Here is a 24,437-nt window from a genome sequence, read left to right on the forward strand (position 1 = left end):
AATTTAATATTATGGTACACAATAATTGATAAAATTAAAGTTTTATCTGGATCATGGATACAGCACGGATCGACTTCCCTTTCAATTTAATTATAATAGTTTAAAGTAATACTATCTATAAATATCAACAAGATTTTACGATCGAGTTACAGATCTCAATGTTTCATGATTATTATGTATTATATTGTTTCGTGTTAGAAGGTTAGCAGCAATGAGAAAGCATTATTATGGAAAGGATTCAACAAACAATAATAAAAATAATAGATTAGAATAAAAAAGTTCTAATTAAATACTTTTATTTTATTTTAGGATGAAAAGGTTCTAATTCTAGAACTTTTTCATACTTGACAATTTATAATTTGTATTTTATTAATTTTTTTATCAACTATTATAGCAAATTATTATTATAGTTTTGTGAACTAAACTATGCAAGTTGCTATATGCTTGAGAACCCCAAGAATAAAAAAAAATTTTGTACAAGGAAAAAAAATATTTGAACTCAAACCTTAAAATTACTCTCCTGAACAATTTCATGAAAACTATTTAGAAACTTTTCATTCTAGATTCACGAATTACTAATTTCTTCGTCATAATATAATTGAAATCAAATTAAAAAAATTTTAAATGATATATTCAACAACAAAATTATTACTAATATAATAATATATATACACAACTATAGTAATTACGAATGTTTTATTAACAAGTTGAGTACCACAGTGTTTAAGAAGTACATATGCATTGGTTCCAGGACAACAGTAGAAAAAAAACGTAAGGAATACCGTTTTTGTAAAGTTATAATAATATGATTTTGACCAAATATAAAATACAGGTCTAAAATTATATTTAATTATAATAGGTAACTATTTTATTTTTTGTAACCAATGGCAACCTTATAATAAACAAAAATATATTATTATTTCTATTATTTCTATAAAAAATCTCAAATTCACAATAAAAAAAATAAGGTTCACTTATCGAGATATAATACAGCATATAGATCCTTGGGATAGTGTACCTTTATGATGGTAAAATTTGTTAAAATAGGTTAAGTATTTCCAGAGATTACCCTGAACAAACGGACAAACAATTTTTCTTCTTTATATATTACATTATTACCTATAAGTATATTACAGATAATGCATTTTTTCCCCCTTTTTTTTATTATTATGTTTGTATCTAAATCATTATTAGTACTATTAATATTGGCATTTTAAAACCAGGCTCGACAAGAAGAAGATCTCATTACTGTGTTTTTTTAACACCAGCTATATCATTTGTTCCTACTCACTATGATTCAATATCTACGAAGAATGGAGCTTATCGAACAATGCATTACAATATTGTAATGTATGCATTATTTAATGTCTAATTATCTAAATATTTAAATATTTAACGATCCACTATTTGGATTGTTATTTTAAATGTTGTTCTTACAAATATTTCTGAAATCTTTAACACATTTTTTCTTCATTTTTACATTTAATGAAACATTAATTTTCATTTTAAAAAGCTAAGTTGTTTTAACGTTTTTTTTTCTAATTGACAATAGAATCGCATAAAAATGGAATGTTGAAAAATATTTCTTGAAGAATAAAACTGGTTAGGTACCTACCTACATTTGTATATCGAAAACAAAGTTATAAAACGTATAGTTCTAATTTAAAAGAAACCAATAATGTTTGTATGTTTTTCAAAAATATATTTCTATATACTACATCAATGTAAAATGTTCTAATTATAATTTGGACTAAGTATATTAATATTATAGGTATACAAAATTAAATTACATCCAAGTACTTATTTTACATTTCAATTGCATAAAATTACTTTGTTTTATTATAATACGAACACAAATACTTATAAAGGTAATAATACATAACTAAACTCTATATTGCACTTAATTTCGATATGGTATTATTTCAAAACATAAACAATAATAGTTATAATAATAATAATGGCGTATAATATGTTATTATTTTCTATCACAGTTTTAATTTATACTTTAAAATGGAAGGAAAATAACATTTTTAATTAAATGGTCAGAGATTACAACATTTGGATTTGGTGGGCTAAAGGTCTAATGAGACCTACATGCTCGGCTCCTTTGGCTGGAAGCTTGTTCAGTGTATAATGCTTAATGAGATCAGGTATAGTTTCAAAGGGTCTATCCGATTGGCCCAAATAATTTCTTTCTCCAGATTGTGTTATTCTCATGTGAATAAAACCTTTAGCACTCCTGAAAAAAAAAAACAAATAACTATTATTAAACATTGCATATTTCGGTAAGTTAATACAAACTTTTCAAACTTTTTAAAGTAGTATACCTTGGTTTTAAAACCAAAACAAATGCATTTTTAAAAAGCATAATAAAAATTATATATAACATAAACATGAGAACAGTTGGCATTTTTTATGATTTTTATTAAGTTCTTATTAATATTTTGTTTATGATATGCTTTGTTTGGTATTATTTATTATTTAAATTCCGGGTTGCATAAACAATTTCTAAACATTTAACGAACCAATAGAGAGCCCTTAAACATGATTTAGTGACCTATAGTTTTTCATTAAATTATAGTGAACCATTAAATTAATCAATTTTTTATGCATTCTGGTACTATTGTAATTAGTATTGTAAATTATTATGGTTATATAACAAGGGTCAAGGATTCTTATTTATTACAACTCAAGGTTTTAAATATTATATTATGAAATATGTACTAACAAGTAAGTAGTAACTTGGGTTATTGAGGATAACCTATATTGTTAGAAGTGCGAGTTAGAATCACAATTACAGCCAACAATGCTAACACATCCTCAAACTTGTTATAGGCATATATAATGTAGGTAGTAAAAAATGGTTTGTTTTTGCTTTAATAAATTATATTATATGTATGTTATGTTATGCTTTAATTTGAATGCATTTTTAATTTGTGATTAAACGACGTCTGTCTTTTAAGTATACTTAAATATATATAGCATATAATTTTCTTTTTCTACCGCTGACGATGGCTGGGATCCGGGACAACGGTACTAACCAGTATTTTACACAGGATTTTTTTTCCTAGGGGGTTGTGTTAACAACATAGCTGCTAATGTTTTATAACTATACATTTCAATGGAAATTAATAATTAACTTTTATATTATTTATATAAATTATCTCTATAAATTTGCTGTTGTAGATTTTTAAGAAACACGAAAATAAACATTTTAATTTATTTATTGTGCAAACAATTTCGTATTTATTTTATGCTTGCTTTCATGTTAAGCTATATTTTTAATTTATTATGTAATATTATCCGCCTACATGTTTATTATCTAGGTAGTTAATAATCGATCTGTAATAATACAGAACTAATAGCAAAGTAAAAGGAGAAAAAAAACATTAACATTTTTTTAGTTTGAATAATTTAGATACCTAAACCAGAAATTACGATAAATTTTCAATAAATGTGGTATATTAGGTATTTAAGATACCTATACCTATGGGATTTTATTCATTAGTTTTTAATTTTGTTATTAATACTATAATACAGTTACTAAGCAAGTAATATGTATATTGTATATACATGTATAATATCAAACCCGGATGGAGATAATTTTGGGCCCGGGGCCAAACAATTTTAGTGGCCCATAAACATAATCAAAATATTGGTGACTTACAAATAAATATTATAGGTATACTTATTGCGATTATTTGTTGTGTGTATTTTTTATTATTCAATTTAATATAAAAAAAAACCAAAATTGAAAACCACTATAACATAAAAATGTAAACGTTTCCTCGCTATTATAACGTTATTGCGACGCCCAGAAAGTGCTAATTTTTGAAGTTATATGACTAATATGAGTATATGACTTCAACTAACGAGTAACGACTGTTACAATCTTTCGTAAAAAAGCAACGTACCTACCTACTCAAATACAATTTTTTGGCTCCAGGGGCCCACTATTGGTTAATATCTCGCTTAATATGGGCTTGTATACTATTATAGTATTAGTATATTGTATATACACATAAACATGTCTTAGGTTACTGTCCAATTTCGCATTATTACCATATCAATCGGTACCTATGTTGGAGGAAAATTAAGTATTCTTACAGCGAAAAAGAAGAAACGTTCTAATTCTTCGATCATATAAGAAAAAAAATATACGATTTTAAAGTGATACAATTATTTTTATTCACAATTATGTTTGAATCATGTTTACTCTTAATATACAATTTTGAATTTACGTACTTAATTGATAACGCATATGATCCCTTGTTCCCTCTTACTAAATAGGTTCCTTCCTTTTGACCATGCAAAGCTTTTTCAGCTTCAAGTCTGTTCATGGGTCCGTGATACCAACTGAAAAATGTATAAATATGTATTAATTTTACACATAGTTGTCGATTACTATTACTAATTTTGGTTACATCAGTATTTAAATTGTAATAACGTACACCAATAGTTACACGTTCATATAATAATATCGCGATTAAGATAATATATCTAATGGTAAAGGCTAAAGATACATTCATTACCATTTTATTTATTTTATTGACTCATTATAGTGTTATTCAATTAATGTAAGTATAAATTTCTAATGGCTATTATTAGGTAGGTACTTTAAATTTAAACTTAGCTATAATTAAATTGTACAAATGATATTATATCTATTATCCAATCAGAGTTTAAACTTAACTAAATCAATATAGGAATTAATTTTCTCCCATTTTGTGTGTTAGGATGGTGTTTGATGTGGGGTTCATTTATTTAAAAAATGTAGTTACCTGCTCTAGAAACGCTAAGTAGTATAAAATAGTGAATAGGTGGGATTAGGTGCTCATAATGTGCTTGGGGGGGGGGGGGGGGGGGGAGGCTCGTGGCCCTCAGTTTTAAAATAAGCACTCATAGTTTCTACGAGTATTTTATCTCACAAATCGTTTGTAAATTGTGGTTTGGGTTCTGAATTTTCGTTAAAAATTTGGTTTACAAGCAAGTTATCAAATTTAATCTTAATCTAATGTAATCAGTTACCCTGCACACATTTTTTGAAAATTACTATAATAGTTAACATATTCTATTGTTTAAAAAAAATGTATAATTTTTTTTATAATAAAAATTCAATAGGAGTTATTAGGTATTTTAATCAGATGATGGCAAAGCACCCCAATACGGGTAAAACTAGTCAATAATAAGGTTTCTGGTTATCGGTTTTCAAATTATATAATACTAGCTGATCCCGTGCACTTCGTTGCCCGTTAAATGTACAAACTGTTCAATGAGTTATTTAATATTCGATGTATGATATTCTAGATTTATCTTAACTTTTCTGTTGCCCGGAATAAAAATTCTGACTATCAGGTAGGCAATCTACCTGCGGTAGATCGCGGACCCCGTGCTGTTTGTACATAAGTGTATAAATTAACTCTAAAGTATCAAAGTTATACCATGTTTGTCGTTTTTACTTAACTCCACCTACGGTGGATTAATAATATAATCAATTAATACGAAATCCTAACCTAACCTAACCGTACCAAAATCCGATGAATAAAATAAAACCAAATTTAATCCTTTTTAAATCAGACAATCTACTTCCCAGAGGTCTAATCTACATACAAACATTCATTTATATATAGCCTTAAAACTTTGGTTCTTCAGTACCGGTGGGTAATAAAGAACCAGCCAAATGATAGACTTGACCTTGAACTTTAAATGTTGGCATGAAATTTCCATGTCTAATTTCTGTTGCACCAAACGATGTCATTTGAAAAGCCGAATTATAAACACGTATCATGTCAAAAAAATGTTTTGAATTATTGTGAGAAAAATTTAAGAGACTTTTTAATGGTTCGGGTGGATCAGCAATGTCTTCCAAAACAACTTTTCCTCCTGAACAACAAAAACCTGCAGGCTCTTTGGACCATTTCAATGCACGACAATAATTACATTTTAAATTCATATTTCCAATGATAACGTGAGAATTATTTTTATAATCTATTAATTTATCATAAGTAAATGCCATGGAACTTGTGGTTCATCTAAATTTTCGTTGTTATTAATATTGTCTGCATTAATACTACCAACACTATTGGTAACAGATATATTATTTATATTATCATCATTATTATCGCTGTTAATATTGCAGTTATCTGGCGAGCCATTGTTATTTAGACTTAATCTAAGTAAACGTTGACGTTTTATTATATTCGATGAACGACCTAAATTAATTTTCCTTTTCATTGTTATAAATTTTAATAATTAAAAGAAACGAATAAAAATTTAAAAATTATAGAAATTAAATTAAATTAAAAGTAAGTTATTGTTAGTAATTTACTTATTATTAGTACTGTTTACTATTTAAATGCAGGCATCTTGAATATTCGACAATTCATCGATAGTCGATGCACAAACATTAAGCAGCGTTCCGACTTTTACGAAGCTTCTCTTAAAATGTCGGTCGGTCCGTCCTTCGTTCACTATAATGCGGTGAATTTCTATAGAATATGCGAGAAATTGTGTTTTTTTTGTATTAACATAGATTATATTATTGTATGCACTTGAGTTATTATTGATTAGATAATACTATAGTATGCGAGAAATTGTGTTTTTTTTTGTATTAACATAGATTATATTATTTTATATATTTAATCTATGGTATTGATTTAAGTTATAATATAATAATTAAATAATTATAATTATAGTTTTCCATTAGCAACGAATAACGATATGAACTATCACGTCGCGCAACGGTGATATGGAAGGGGAAGTTTGGGCGGCCACGTCTAGCCGCCGTCCGTTGCCGTACCGCGAACCTCACCCACCCAGTCTACGTAACTGATCATTATTTATGATAATTGATAACTCCTTTGTTTTTAAAGTTAGAGAATCGATCAAAAGCCTTAAACCTTCTCCGCAATGAGCTTTTCAATTTAAAAAAAAAACCATAACGATCGGTTCAGTAGTTTCCGAGAACATATCACTCAAAGGTTTTCATTTTCACATTTATATATTAGATATTATTTGTGTGGACAAACTCTTCATACAATATCATAAGTATACTTATTCAGTTATTCATGTTTTAGATTTTTTTTTTTATATTAGAACAGCACCTGTAGTCTATATAGTATATATGTATTCATGATGCACAAAGATTATTAATGAATTAAAATATTTAAAAAAAACCTAAGCGTGATATTTTTGCATGTTTTGCGAGTGTTTACATGACATTTGTGGTTTGATTATGATGGTATATGCTGCTACTGTCCCTCAAGACCGGAATATCTGATACCTTAATAATATATATGCTCCATTATGGCTACATATATCTAACATTAAATAAAATAAATTAATGAACTTCAAAAATGGAAATAATGCTACAAATTGTACTTATTTGATGACTTTATTTTTTACGAATTCTTGGAATAGATAAAAATTCAAACTAGACATAGCGTTGTAAATTTGATTATTAGTTGACCATACCGCAATTAAGACAATAATATAGACAATATACATAATAAAATAGTAGGTACACACTACGAATAAAATTATAATATTATACTTAGCTGCAAGCTGACAAAATAACTAACTAGGTAGTAGGTGTACATTATTAGTAAAAATGTTTTAACTGCCATTCTTAGGTAGGTATAGTATAGGTACCTATACTAATATGAGAACGGAAATTAACGTGCTTTTAGAAAAATATGTTGAGCGTTGGCTTACTAAAGTGTTTATAATAAGGTTATTTTGAATAGAAGTGACTCACAAAAATATTTAATGATTAAAAAAACCAGGGAACTCGCTCGTCTGTACAGAAGATGTCAAGGATAAGTGTATAACTACGCGATTGAGTGGGTAATATAGCCAGTAATAGGTACTGTACTGAGGATGTGTTGACTATTGATTGAGGCGGTCTGTCAGTCTAAATTTCTATAAGGATTTTGTTAATTTTTGAATTATAACAGTCGTTTTTATTGAAATTTGTTTTTGCGTAAAAATTCCCTTTTTTTCTTAATTTTTTTTTTTTTTTTTGCTGAATTATATTGAAAAGTACTAGGAATTGTTTACTTTTGAGTTTTCGCCCCCAAAGTGCCAATACTAGCTAGATCCAATTTTCAACGAAAAACTACTCTAAAATATTAAGATTGATGCAGTTTTACTGCTCAAAAATGTGGTGACACAAAACAAAAATACTCATCACTTCAATATCTAAATGATTCATCGCTATGTTCAAAACTTAAAATGTAGGATACTTATAAAAAACAGAAATTTATCATTTACATAACTATAAAATATTATAGATAAATGTATCAACTAATTATATGGATGATAAAAAGATACGATTAAACATATTATGTTTTACTTTAATTGTATGCTAATTTATTACCAAAACTAAATTATTAATGGTGTTTTTTTATTTGCTCATATTCTTTCATAAATTGTATTGTATTAACATAAGAAGGGTACCTAGTGATCCCATGCTTTAACTTTAAAATGTACAATTTATTGTACTATATACCTACTTACTTAAACTTTATTAATTAACAGTTGTTTCTTTTGAGATAGGTAATTTATAGTTCAATACAACAATCAACAATGACATTTAATATTTATCATTAATAATTTAATTATTATGATTATTGTTTTCATAATTATAGGTTACCTATAACTTATAGATAACAGTTCATGATCAGACATGCGTAAAATACTTTTATAAAGTATTTGGAATAAATACTCGAATACTTATGAAAAATAGTATTCAGAATATGTATTCAAATACTTCATAAAAATAGTATTCCGAGCAAAGTATTAACCAACATATATATTTTAATAATTATAATTATAATATAATTTAAATTGTTGATATTTGATTTAAAATTGTAAAACGTGTATAATATTATAAAAATTTCCAGAAAAACAAGAAGACGATTATTATTGTAAATAATAAGTATTTTTTATAGGAATAAAATATTCTAAATAGTTATTCAGAATACTGTTGGAAAAAGTATTTTAAAAATATTCCGAATACTGTTATTATACATATATTTTAACATTATTAGAATAGTTTGATTTATTCGATTATATATTTTGTATATTAGAATACATAATATTATATTGATAAGATTTTTAATTTATTTAGTACCTATGTCCTATATTTATAATACAATTTAAATTGTTGTAGGTATTGTTTCACGAAAAAACTACCTATGCGCATTTTTTTTCAGTTAACATTTGTGTTTTTAATTTAACATTTTTATCTTTTTAATATTATCTATATTGATAATAAAAAATATCTTGTACAATTTTTACCATAACAAAAATGCATTAACGTGATTAAATTATATTTTAAATAGCATAAACGTTATTGCTTATCGTTAGTTTATAGCTCATCATTGTCCATTAGTCATTATGGAATACAAAAAAATAATGTACTTAGCTGTAATATATAATATAGCTAATAGCGATATAGTGTTTTTAAATAATCTATAAATAACCTTATTACTAAAAAAGTTAAAAGCATAACAATGTATTAAGAGGACGCCACACCCACATATTATTTTGTCGTTTCCGTATTTACAAACGCCTAAAAATGTAACGTACTAACATAGTAACATAGCAAATTTACGTTGAGCAATTCATGTTTAGTTTCGTTAATTTGGTTTGAACAGCTGATCTGAGATCAAAGATAAGATTAAACATCAAATGATTTATCACAAAATTAATGTAATTATTATTAAGTCATCGAGTTACAATGCTTCACTCCACTTTGACATTTTAGTCAAGAACATATTTTTACACCGTACGGCGTAGGTACATATAATGGCATTATGTTCGCTACTTAGTACTTGTACCTACTACCAAAAACAATTTATATTATATTCACCCTTCTGATATGCAATTTCTTGTCAAATTATCTCGATAATTGGATTATTTTTAATTATATAGTGATAGGTACAGTATTGTCTGTATTACCGTAATAAAGTTAGTTTTCAAATAAACTGTCAGTAAAAATGTAATATTATTACTATTTTTTAGAAAACTAATAATCTGTATTTACATTTTACAACACAATACCTATTAAGAAAATATTATGAATCATAAATATGTAATACAAAATTATTACAAATACCTACCTAGTTATTTATTAATTTTAATTTTTAGCTATTATAGTTTAAGAGATCTCGACACCAGTCACCAGTGAACCTTTTTAGATGATGTGGGGAGTTGTCGAGGAGTGTGAATGAGATTAGATGTGAAACAAGAGGATCTTGTATTTCTTTATCTTTAGTATTTAAATATTTGTTAATGATAAGTAAGTTCTCCTGTGACATTTTATTTTCCACATTATAAATAATGATTTACACATCTACATAATAAGTAATAGGTAAATATATTTTGTATAATGTCTTACACTTCAAAATTATAGTTTTAATATAACACAAAAACTCACCATTGCTGATCTAAGGGTAAAGAAACGTCTATGTCTTCTACACAATTTAAAGGCTTTATGTTGCATAAACTTAATGTTGGACGGTTTGGTTGATCTAAAAAAAAATAAATATTATGTATAAATATAGGTTTATAATCAATTTATACTTTATAACATTATTAACTATATTAGGTAAATCTATAAACTAATATTGTTTAAATAAATCACAATTTATAACAATTGAGTCGTTAAGAGAAAATCCATAAAATAACACTTATAATATTTTAACAAATTTTACCGCTGACGTCATGTTTCTTAAAAATAATTTATATTTTTAACATAATATTATACTTAATTCAATGGCTAATCCTACCTATAACTATTACGATTTTTGAAGGAAGGAAAATTTAAATAAATTTGAACTATGTTTTAATCAACAGTTTACTATTTACTTCATAGTAGTTGATATTTTCTATTATCTGAGTAAGAATTATATCATTATTAATTTTAGAAGTTTTGTTTCAGATAAATTTAAATTAATTCTTAATTTAGTACCTAGTTACATATTTGATGTTAATATGTGTATTGGTTTTAATTTAAATTAATTCAACATAACTCATATTAGTGTATTCTATGAGGATATCTATACGGCTATTTACGGCTGTATTATATTTAAATTAATTATAAAATATAAATAGTTAATAACCTAACCCAAATAGTTAAAATATTATTCAAGACCATTATTGGCAGTGGCGTATATGGTATATAGCCCAGGCGCGCACCCAGGATTTTTGTTTGGGGCGGGGGGGGGGGGGGCTTAAAAATTGTCTTATTTTCTTTAAACACAAGTAAACAATTTTTACACATACGTATACGTACGTCCTTATAACGTACTAATTGAACTATTTATGTATAGGTATTTACCGTCTACTATATTAAATTTTGTGGCGAAATGTCAAAATATATAATTTAATGTAAAAAAGATTTTTTTGGGGGCTTCAGTCCCAAAGCCCCCCCCCTTTTCAAGAGTTATGATTATAAAATATATAATATACATTTAGACATATTATATTTTAATCGAACCGGAAATTTCAATAAGTACCCCTCCCACAATATATTCGGTACCTACTCGATTTGGGGATTCGGATTTCTGGTTGAAGTACAAAATGATTATTGTTGGGTTTACATTCTAGTATTCTACACTATTTAAGAGGATTACTCGCGTAATCCCTACTATTAAGTATTAACTATTGTAGCATTGAAGTACTTACCTAGTAATTTAGTAATTCACTAAATAATACATATATATAATATATTATATTATTACTAGTAATGTAAAAAGTATTTAAGTAATTACTCAAATACTTTTAAAATACCACCCAAGTACTATAAATAGTTAAGTATTTGAGTAATACTAAATACATTTTAGAAGTATTTGAAATAATTTTAAAATACAAAAAAAAATTGTATTTAGTTCTGATAAATGTGTTATAATCAAAAATTTGTTTATTGCATTTTACAACACTGATTAATGATTATTACTTATATATTTACATATTGATTTTATATCGTATAGGTTCATATTTTAAGATAACAGTTTGTGATTTATACATAAATTACAAGCATTAGTAGATCTACCTACATTGTTTGAAAAATACATAATATAACTAATATATTATGTATAATGTATTAATGTATACATATTATAGTATATATTATACACTATAAAGTGTAGTGTTATATAATATTACCTATAGTTTTCTATAGAATTATACTTTGGATTTGAATCATTCTGTATATACTTAGAATAATATGGCATATACCCAGGGTCATAAAATCATTCCCCTCATCATACATCCATGAGTATTTTGATCCCTACTTTTTCAGCGAGGGGTTATTTTACACAAGGGTGAATGTGAAGCATTACGATAGTGTCCAAGTAATTTTCATAAAACTGTACATAAACGTTCAGTTTTAGACAATTTATTTTTGAAACGACTATTTTTAACTATTATTTAACATATTATATCATTTATATTTATTATGTTTATTGTTGTGGGAGATGGTATTTTGCGCCAATTTTATTACTTATAGTTTGTGCCACCAATAGGTACATTTAAGAACGTATGTAATTTTCGCCAAAATATAAAAATATAAAATGTATATATATTGCGCCACATATAAAAAATTAATTTTGGTAATTTGCGCTACGGCAGAAAATGAAATGGAATATATAATCTGCACCACAATTTCAACTTAAATTGTTGGAATTTACCAGTTGATAAATTTCAATTAATATATTATATTAAGATAACAGACAAAAGGAAATTGATAGAAAAATAAATTAATGTATTATAAGTATTATATGTATTACCAAAAATGTATTTGTTTTAAGCATGTAAAACATGAATAACACGAAAAACAATTTAGTTGACATTGAATAATTATTATATTACTATCTGGTCCCGTACACTTTATTGCCCATAAAAAATGTCAACTCTTAGAACAATTATGATGTTCAACTCCTTTTACGTGTAACTCGCTGCAGTAAGTGCAACTCAGCCACCCTGGTAGACAATGTTCAAAAATTCTATTTTATGCATGCTTGTACCTGATCTGCCCTAATTACCAATGACAACCTGCAATAATAAATAAATACTAATTTCTACTAATTATTTCTCCTATAACCAATAGCAACCATTTATAAACAAAAATGTCCACCGTAAATCTCAAAATCCCCGTTTGAGCACCTCCCCGGGTGGAGGTAGGAGGGTGAAAAATACTTTATGACATATTCTTATACCTACCAAATATACAAAAAAAATTTCATCCTAATTGGTTGAGCCGTCACGGAGGAGTTCGAACACTAACACCGTGACACAAGATTTTTATATATTAGATTACCAACAGAAATGTTACTTAATATACATAAAGTACGTAAGTACTATACTTATATTTATATACATTAAATTTATTTTACTATATGTACATTTTAATAATTTTCTAGAAATGTAATTATTAAAATGAACTTGTTGATCAATGATTATAAATATAATATATTAATTTATTAAAAAAAAATTGTTTAGTTATTTTAAAGTGACGCAAACTACAACCTTAAAAAGTCGCGCAAATTACCAAAATTAATTTTTAGATGTGGCGCAAAATTACATACATATATTTTTTGCAGTTTATTTTTGGTTTTTTTTTGGCACAAATTACATACGCCAAACTTATAAAATAAGTTTGTGTTTTAACAAGTAGGCTATAGCCTATAATTACTATTTTTTATCATCACGTTAAAAACAGACCTTTTTGTCATTTATTTTCATATATAATCAAAATAATGTTGATAAATGATAAATATCGTTGTAAAAACATACCATAATAATTATGAAAAAAAATATGTAGTAAGTTAATAAAAAATGCAATGTTTATGTATAAAGCAAATTTATATTATCATATTATTTTATACTGTTTATGTAAAATTGAATTAAAACCCAAGGGATCATATAATATAATTATTGATTAATTAATTTAATTAATCAAAAAAAACGATGTTGTATTATTATTATTACTATCAACGTCACGTCACGTGCGCTACTATTAAGATTGAGTATAAGCATTAATTAAATATACATATATAATCAATGGTATAAAACATAGTTGTATTGTATATTATTAAAAAACTACTTCTCTAAATAAAAGTTTGTATATAAATTAACTAATAATAGTATTACTTATATAAGAAAATGATTAAGAACCTTATAATGCATCCAAAATGTAATTCATTAATTATTCTGTATTCATTAAAATATAATACTATAGGTAAGTCCGTAGACCGTGGGTACACTTACTTTTGTTTTGGAAGGTTTTTGACAGTTGTTTATTATTTACGTTGACAGCAGCACAATTGTTGGGAAGCACATTGAGAAACAAAGTACTCCTATCAGGTTTTTTTTCGTCCTCGTTGTGTAAATTAATCTTCTTTAATTTTGGTATGTCAAATGGAAGCTCTTCGAGCTGTTCGCTTTTAGTCCTGTCAGCCGGATGTTTGACACCGGAACGAGCACTATAAGCGTCCTCATCGCTGCCAATCTCGAAGTCTAACGATATGACCCTAGCACAGCTGTCCATCTGCCTCTTTCTGAGCTTCGGCATGTCGAACGGCAACTCGACACCGCCGGGACCGCAGCCGGCATTCGTCTGTCTTCTCCTCAATTTCGGCATGTCAAACGGAAGTCCTTGCGGCCGCGGTGGTGCTAGCACCGGACGTCCAGCGCAATCCGAAGACGACGATGACGACGAAGATGTCGTTGACAACACCGTAGTCGGGCCCTCTTCGGATCTCTGCCTGCGCCTGAGCTTTGGCATGTCGAACGGCACGTCCAACAGCTCCTGGTAGTTGTCACCTGGTTTCGATCCCACGGATATGCCGCTGTCAGAACCGTGATGCTGCATATGGTCGCTGTTGAGCTTTATCAGGCCTAATGATTGCGGTGGTTTGGTCTTGATCGGCGCGACCGCTGCAGTGGCGGTTGCAGTGGCGCTTACAGCCCCAGCGACGACGGGGACTGCGGAGCCAGCGGCAGACGACCTCCGGTGTTCGTAATCCAAAAATTCGGTGCCGGCATCCTGCGCCGACTTGTCCGAGATCGGTGACAGGATGTGTGGTACCGGAAACCGCTTGTAACACGGCGACTCGGAACTGTGTGAGCTCAACGAATCGCTGGTGATTGACTCCAGACTGAGGCTGCTACTGGTCACCACGCTGTCCGAACTCCGGTACTTGTAGACACTATTTAATTTTCGGCCGCCACCCGCTGCCGCCACTACGTTTCTTCCGCAACAGGAACCCGAACAACCGGTTTTTGCATTGCATCCTGCAGGACGGCGAAGCACGAACGGTGGCTGCGGTGGCGGCAGCGGGGACGGCGTCGTCTTCGTCCTCGTCGTCGTATTGCCGAACGGAACTGGCGCTGGCCGACAGCTGCAACTGGTTGGACAGACGGTGAGCGATGGCCGAGTCCTGTTTTTTCGGCCGACAGCAGGTCTTCGTCCGATTTGCTGATTTTTGAATCAAACGCGGTCTCGTAGAACCGTCGGAATTTCTTAGACATTTTTCATTGCTGTGTCATGACGTGCAGCGGTAGAACGGCTAGGGGCCGGGGAGGCAGCATCTCGTTTGCCGAAATCGCGCCAAAAAAACGGCGACAGTGGTGACGATGGCATATAGGTAGTTAACTGCAATAGGGTCCGTGGTCGCGTGGCGCTATATGTACCGCGTCTTAACTACAACAGTTGCAGCGCGCGGACGGTGTACCTAATACGTACAATATATTTGATGTATATAAACACGCGCGCTGGTACACATCACTTGATGGCCGGGCGACGACGGTTGCGACGCGCTACGGGGTAGTTACTGCACAGACGCGCGCGCGTGTTTTCGCAAACCCACACACCCACCCGCGCGCGTGTTACGTGGGAAGAAGCTCACCGGAGCGGCAGGCGTGCGCGTCTCGCCAATCGATGCGCCGACGCCGACGCTACCGCCGAAACGCTATAATAATACGACAACGCGCCGCGATGACTCACGCTCTGGGAATTCAGAGCATTGATCCTCGCGGCGGCGTTAGGGGTTGGATACCATAGGATATATTATACACATACATACATACACCTACAGACCGCGCGAGACCGAACGTCGCCGTTGCCAAAGTCGGGATATATTCTCCCAGTAACAAAGCGACTAAGCTGTGCGTTCAGCAGACCAACCACATAAGATAATTATGTGTTATATAAAAAATGCTTCGGAAAGGTATTTCGTATATTCTACTATATGTCTATATAGCTTCAAAGATGAAATTGAGTACTGCGCAAATACTTCCGAATGTAGAAAAAAAAAAACACAAAATTATACATTTTATTAATGTCGCAATACAGAAAAATATATAGAAAACCTATTGATTATTTTAGATTCTGTGCGTAAATAGCAATGAATGTATTGGTTTTACAATGAAATTTTCAAAATATTTTTTTGATCTGTTAACGCTTTTTGGAGCATTAAAAATGCTTAGATTTACTATTTCAGCATTTTTCAGGTAGGAGAGTGAATCTAATTTGGACTTTGGAGGAAAAAATAGTTTATTGACAATAATTTAAAAAAAAAATAAAATCGAACATTTTTCTTACCTAAAAATAGCTCAAAAAGAGTTAATATATTTTGATAATTTGGGTCTAGGTGAAAAGAGCGAATCCATTAAAGCGACGGTAAAACCGCGATAACAAATAGAGCTACCTAATACTGTCAACTTTTGGTATTAAAATTCGAAAGTAGCACTGCTGGCGAAACGGAGCTGATAAAACTGCGTGTTTAAAGATTTTTAAATTGTAGGTAATAAAATTTGCCAGTTAAAAATAAAGAAAAACGTCTTTTTCTTGATTTTTTGAAACTTCATATTATTGATTCATAATCATTACAATACCACGGGTATGATATAATAGATACAGCCTGTCCAAAAATACAATGTACTTATGTACCTATACACGACAGAAATTATGTAGGTACCTATTTGAAATTCTCATAATGCTGTAACGATGTGAGATAATAGTTAAATTAATAATTTTCATCATGAGTGTACGTATAGATAAATTGAAATCTATCCAGATGACCAGATGATTAATCGATTATTTCGCAAAAGAATAAAAATTCTGCTAGACTTTATTCTTTATATTATAATATAGTATACTATGAAAATATTTAATTTAAAATTGTATACATTTATCACACATGTATTGCATCAAAGCCTTAATTAAATGTATTATTATTTATTATAATATATAGGTACATTTTCTTTTAGTTGGTTTTTTATGTTATGAAAATAAATGATTCGGTTAGGTTCGTAGATTCGTGGAATAATCTGCGTATTTGCAGGTAATATACGCAAAATCCTGAACTTCAAATGTTATAACTTATAACGTTGGAACTAGACCGACCTACAGACAAATTTTAATTGCACCATTGTACTTAACTCGTTATATAAAATAGTTTCCGAAAAAAATTCCCGAAAATGGCCAGCTCAACAGCATTATTATGCCGTACATATTTCAATAAAATTATATTGCAATAATGCATTAGTGATGAGTGATGACTGATTAGTGTTTATCACGATTTACGAAGTAATATTATATTTTAGTTATACACTAGTTGGTACAGCAACCACAGGGGAATTTGGTTTTTATGTGTTGTTTGATGTTTCTATAAAATATATTATTTTAGTACCTATAAATAATAATATTTATAGTTAAATAAGTACTTAAATTTGGATCGCCAGTTTAAAAAAAAAAAGTCAATCGGATGAAGTTGAATGAATACAATAAAAAATAGAGCACATAATGTTGTAAAATTGTATTATTTCCACATACTTTTATAACTAATGCTAATCCAATAAGTAGTAAAGAACACAACACACTACTCCTTGAAATTGTATGTAATATTTTTATTTGTTTTTATAATATTTTTCATTTTATCCAGCATTATAACTGCACAAGTCAATTTTATAGGACCACGATTTTTGTAACGTATTTAACTTGTTTTAATTATATAGCTCTAATTTCGTTACTATAAGATCATGCCACCACCATGGGTAATATAAAATTTGATTTGTGTATAGCATGGTGGGTATAATATATTCTCATATTGAACAATATTATTAAACAAATAAAAAAATAAATAATAATACCTACATACAATTTTAACAAGTACCTACCTACCTACTTTTCTTTAGTATATCCATTTGATTAACATTAGTTATCAAAGTATGAGAACCAAACAATTTTACAATATTATATGCAATATGCTGTTTTTGAAAATATAATTTGTTTTTCATTAATTCAAAATTCAACGGATTTCAAAATTATTTTTTTCTCCATATTATAAATGATTAACTCTACAAAATGGCTATTTTCGATTTTTTTTTTAGACCATGGTAAAAGAGAGATTATTAGTCATAAATCATAATAGTATTAATATAAGAATATATAAATGTCATAAATAAAATTAAAAAATGTGTAAGAACCGTGAGTTGACTTAGATTTTTTTTAAATTTCTTTCCCATTTGGCATATAAAAATATCTTAGGGCTCCGGCGATCTTCGGGTAAGTGGGCCTAACCGACACTGACGGTTGAACATAAAAATGTGTCAATAACATTCACGTTGTCAACATTTTGCAATTTATTAATTTCACGTTATTATTACACCAATAATTATTATGATACCTATACTAAACTTACACGAGCCACAAGCCGTTCGCCGTGCCCAGCTTCACCGACAATTTTTAATTAATAAAACAGTTAATAAATTAGTTTTGGAGCAATAAATATTAGTTTAGTTTAGTTATACTGACCATTATAAACGTGAAATTGTAAGTATTTAGCACTGGGGACAAATTTAGAATAATCCTTAAAGTTATTAAGATAACTATAACTGTTCCAAAATGTCTGTAGAAAATAAATAATAAATTCAGTTAATGTATTGAGTGTTCAAGATAGGCTATAAGTGTCACATACGGGGCTTTAGAAATATTATTTTTATTATTAATATGAATATAAATAATATAACAATTATTATGACATGGACAACAGTAATGAATTATATAGGAAAATGGTTGAAAACGGTTTTTGGTTTAGCGTTTATTTCATCAGAGAAAAGTAGTTGAAGCATTTCACGAATTAATATCAATTTGTCCACATGACGACAGTTTTATATTTTCTGACAACATTCTACATAATTAAATTTAAACTCACTGTAAATTCTCACCAAGTATTTTGGCTGAAATTCCATCGCCAAACCCTAGGTTTTACAATATTTAAAAAACTTTTATATTAATTTCAGTTGTTTTATTTGATTTTATAGAACGACCAATGCAGCAGAAAGCTTTCATCGCACGTACCGTTTACAATTTTATTCACTCATGCCCATACAGTCATTACGGTATTGCTCGAAACGCATACAGAAACTCTGACTAAAATTAATTAAATTCAACAAAATCCCAAAAATTTTAAAAATTTTAAATAAAAAAATAAATAAGAATAAAATAGAATTAAATATAAAAGCTTTCGACCAATATTTAAATTGTGAAAACACTAAAACCCTACTATGTATTATATTTAAGTTAAATTTTAAATAGATTCTAAAGTATACAATAATTTCATTCATAAATATTATTAATACAATTTTAACTTCATGATAGCCTATATATAGAGGCTAAAATGTAATTTTAATACACTTTATATATTAAACTTGAAGTTACCGTGGAGGGCATTACACCTTTGCCCCCCCAAAAAAATGTATTTAATCCATACACATATTCATAGAGTAGTCAATTTCTATTTTTCTTTATCTACAAAGTACAGATTACTTCACAATAAAACGATTTATGTCAGTATATTGGTAAGATTATTATACATAAGTTTACAGTATATTAGTATATAATATGCACTGAACTATAATATACAGACAGTGAATTCCGGAATAAAAATCCCTGGAAAAAACCCTCGATGAACAATCCCGGGAAAATACCGGCTGAGACACAATTGAGCAAATAAAACACCTTTTTTGCGACACGATTGAGCCTAGGAAAAATGATCCCCAGACTACAATATTACTCACAACTATATGAAATTGATTGATCAAATATTTAAATATTTTTTAAAAGCTAATTAGTATGTAATTTCTACATTATTAATATTTAATTACAAATATACATTAGGTTTAGGTATACTAGGTATAAGTACTTATCATTAAAAAATGAATATATAATAAATAATTTACAAACATTAACAATAATAATATTATTTTGTTTTATATCACGATTTTAAACAACATAATATTATGTTAATGGTTTTTTCATAGGCGTGACTAGACTTCATCGGCAGGGGCAGCCTAGCTAATAAACCGGCGCTACCTTATTAGTGAACTGAAAAAAGCCCTATACACCCAAAGCCGTATTTTTTAAGCCCCCTCCAAAATGAAATATTTATATAATTTAAAAAAAGTCTAAATTATCTATTTACAATAATAATCTACAGTAACTTCAGAAATATTATTCATCTACAGCCTTGGATTACACCACCTAGGCACCTAGCTACAAATCAAAAATAATACAACAATAATAACAATAATACCTGCGTATCGTACCGTACTGTAGTCGTCTGTCTAAAGTCTTTATAGTAGGTTTTTCCGATTTCGGAAGTCAGGAAATCAATCTTTGTAAATAAATGGTAATTATAACAATACCCACAAAAAAAATCAAGTTTTAAAAAAAAAAATAAGTATTGTAACCCTTCTGACTTAAAACTCAGTTGACCGGCACCTTTCAAAAATTGCAGGGACAGCCCAGGCACCCTAGGCTACCACCGTAGACACGCCTATGGGTTCTTTTAAAGGAATAAGTACTTACAATCAGTAACTATTGTTTGATAATTATTTGTATTATTTGACGTATTTCGAAATATTTTTATTTTATAATCTTTTAAATATTAACAATATTGTACTTATCTATAAGTAAAATTTGTAAGCTTATCGTCAAAATATTATTAGGAAACGTAATATTTTATTTCGGGGGTTTAATTTTTACAAAATATATAACAAAATATTATTGTGAATGTTTGAAAATTATAATTTATAGTATAAATATATACAGTGGTCGAAGTGGCTCAAAATACGTGGAGGGATGCATTTCATATTTTATCCAGTTTTCATATTATATGGTCATATAGCTTAAACAGTCGTACACCATGTAGATTGGTAAGTTAAACACCATATACATTTTTTTATATAGTTGTATATTTTATATATATTTTTGGTTTTAGTTTGGTGTCTTACATTCACATTTAACTAAAATTACCTACATTTATTTATTTTGTTTATTGTATTTATTAACTTTTGTAAAATTAATAAAAAAAAGTTATAACTTTGATCTCTAGAATCGAAAACATAATATAATGTAAGGCTATATATTATATTGACATTATATTATAAAAAACATTAATAAATGCATACATGACTTTTGTAGTATACTCTAAAAAATTGTCCATGCTATTAATATGCAAAAAATGCTTAAATAGCATTATAACGCTATTTAAAATATTTATTTCGTTGGTAAAAAAAAAATTAAAATTAACATGTATTATAAATACGATTATAAATTATTATTCTTTCTAAATCTTTTCTACTTTTTTGAAGTTTGCCATTAAACAAAACAAACATTTTATTTATAGATGCATATTGTGTAATTTTGTTTATGATTTATACCTAATAATTACCTATTAAACTATTGCTCAAATGAACAATACATTGTGTGACTTAAAATGTTTCAAATATTGTTAATACCAATACAATTTGTGATAAATTATCAAATACCTAATATTTAATATCAATTTAATCAATTTTTTGAAAATTTTTTGAAAATTCATATAAAATATAGTATAGGTAATATGTGAAAAAATGCACTTCAAAATATACAAATATAACAAAATATGCACTTTTATATGGAAAAAATAGCTAAATATGCTAAATAAACAATATTTGCATTCAACTTCTAGTATTATGATATGAAACAAATTAATATAGGTAACCACGTATTTATGTTTTGAATGATAATTGAAAAACATGCAAACTCCTAACGTCTTAAATCTAAATTAGTAAATATATTTTAGTAAAATTGTAAGAAATTACGTTTAGATTTATATTTATTAGATGTAGTATTGTCATTTTAAACGAGGCCCAATTTAAACGAGCAAACAAATAGGTAACTTGTTTCTTATAAAAAAAGAAATAATATTAATAAAAATCACTGAAAATTAATTATTGAACATTATTCATTTTATTATTGTGAAACTAATTAAAAAAACCATCGTAAAAATAAAAATGTTTAAAAAATAAAAATTTTATGAAAAACAATACTATACATTGATAATATTTGTATATAATTATAAAGGGGGGATACATTATTTTCGACAAAAAAGTGGACCCCTCCCCCCACTGTAAATATAGAAAATCCGTACGAAAAGTGTCGAAAACCGGACCAGATTATTGATAACATAGATAGTAGGTATATTATATCAAATTCTTATCCATCTATTTCCCATTTCCCAACGTAACATCAAATAATTGTTCAATTAATGAAGAAAAAACTGTAAAAAAAGTTAATAGTTATTAAAGGCCATTACACACTTTTTAATTTCGTATTCCACACTTAGCATTTCGCACTACTCAAAGTATGTCGTACTACACACAATTTTAGTACCTGGCTATAACCAGCAAGTCTATATATTTTATTAATTATTATTATATTTTGTATTGCTATTATTATTATTATTAATATCAAACCGGTAAATTAACACAAATTAACAAATCAACAATTCTTTGCAATTTGCATACTTGCATATGATCATGAAATCGGGTTATAGTTTTAACTCGTTCCATATTTTGTATTATTGTAATTATTTAAATTAATAATGTCTGTGTAATATAGTTCAAAATTTCAAATGGAAAATTGGAAACATCGCAGAGTTTTTATGGTCAATTATGTAGGTTTTCTTTTGAATTTCTATCAGTGTCGGCCTGGTACTTAAATGGTCCCGGATGCATTTATACAAAAAGGCCCACAAAAACGTTATTTAAAAAATTATAAAAAAAAGTGCTAATAAACAGGTAGTGCAAAATATTATATTTTTTTAAAGGTACCTTATTTAAAATACATATTTAAGTTAATAATAGATAGTTATAGTAATTATTTATAAAAAATCATATAAATAATACCTTATAACATTATACAACTTAATATTTTTTAATGCGATTCAAATTGTGTAATTGATTTTATTTATATCAGGAATTTTCGATGAAATGGTAATAGGTACTATAATAGTATTATAATTTTTAATGATATAATATATAATAATATTCAATATCCAATATACTTACTATCGGAGCCCCTCGAACAAGGTTAGGTTAATTTTACTAGACACAACCAAAGTAAACTGAGATCTGAAAATTATGTTCATCTCAAAGACGCAATGTGTTAAGAAGATGGACAAATTTCAGAGATTGGGAAGGTAGTTGTGTTACCTTAAAGTTTCACAGGAGGGCCCCGTTATATGCATGACAGAACTCAGGACGCCATGACATGCACTATGCCCGTCCTGGTTTGTTCATTACGTTCCATATAAGCGGATATTTGGTCACATCCGTGGGGGGGGGGCTTAACATTTTTGTCTTATCCATTAGCGTAAACATACATTTTTAAACACTTCAACCTACTAACTAGTGGCTACTCAGTACTCCTAATTTATTCTAGCAGAGGCACCAAGTATACATAGGTATATTAAAATACACAATTTATTTTGACATCTAGTGTGGTTTGTTTTATATGATGCCGGTTTTTTTCTTGAAATTAAAGTAAAAATTGATAACCAATGGGTGGTGCCGTATAACCCTGTTTTATCCCGTACATTTATGGCCCACATTAACGTGGTACTGCGAAACTCTGTGAAGTCCATATAAAGTACACATGCAAGTACGTAAATAAAGGAAGGGGTCAAGCAGTTTTGTTTAGAAAACGAGAGGGTTGAAATATCCAAGTATGAAGCAGGGCGCTACTTTAGCAGTTCTGAAGCTGCTTGGAAAATCTTATGTAAACCTCATCCATGAGATTCCCCCCTGTGATGCATTTTTCTGTTCATCTCGAGAATGGTCAAAGAATTTGCTTTACAACTGATAATGCCTCAGAGAAAGTTCAGAACCCTAATATAACTACACTTTTAGGATTCTTTAAGCTTTGTAAAAATGGTTCTTTTGCAATAGGGCTTTTGTACAGTGATGTTCCAGCTTATTTTATTTTGGAAAATAACAAGTTTGGCCGAATACGGTGAGGAAAGGGTGTCCCTGGTCAACCAGGAGTCAAACAAGATATGTGCTTTGTAGAGCCTATACTGTACACCCTAACAATGCCGAATGTT

General features: G+C 28.6%; 1 protein-coding gene across 1 annotated transcript; it reads right to left on the bottom strand.

Moving 5' to 3' along the window:
- Positions 1 to 347: 347 nt before the first annotated feature.
- On the bottom strand, positions 348 to 15,887 carry LOC132943439 (uncharacterized). Its single transcript, XM_061012439.1, is given in 6 exon segments — positions 348 to 2,239; positions 4,246 to 4,356; positions 10,442 to 10,535; positions 14,275 to 15,241; positions 15,243 to 15,452; positions 15,454 to 15,887. Coding segments are annotated over 6 exon segments (1,656 nt in total). The 5' UTR covers positions 15,538 to 15,887; the 3' UTR covers positions 348 to 2,049.
- Between the last annotated feature and the right edge of the window lie 8,550 nt (positions 15,888 to 24,437).

This window comes from Metopolophium dirhodum, chromosome 4, assembly GCF_019925205.1.
Source record: "Metopolophium dirhodum isolate CAU chromosome 4, ASM1992520v1, whole genome shotgun sequence".
Lineage (NCBI taxonomy): Eukaryota > Metazoa > Arthropoda > Insecta > Hemiptera > Aphididae > Metopolophium > Metopolophium dirhodum.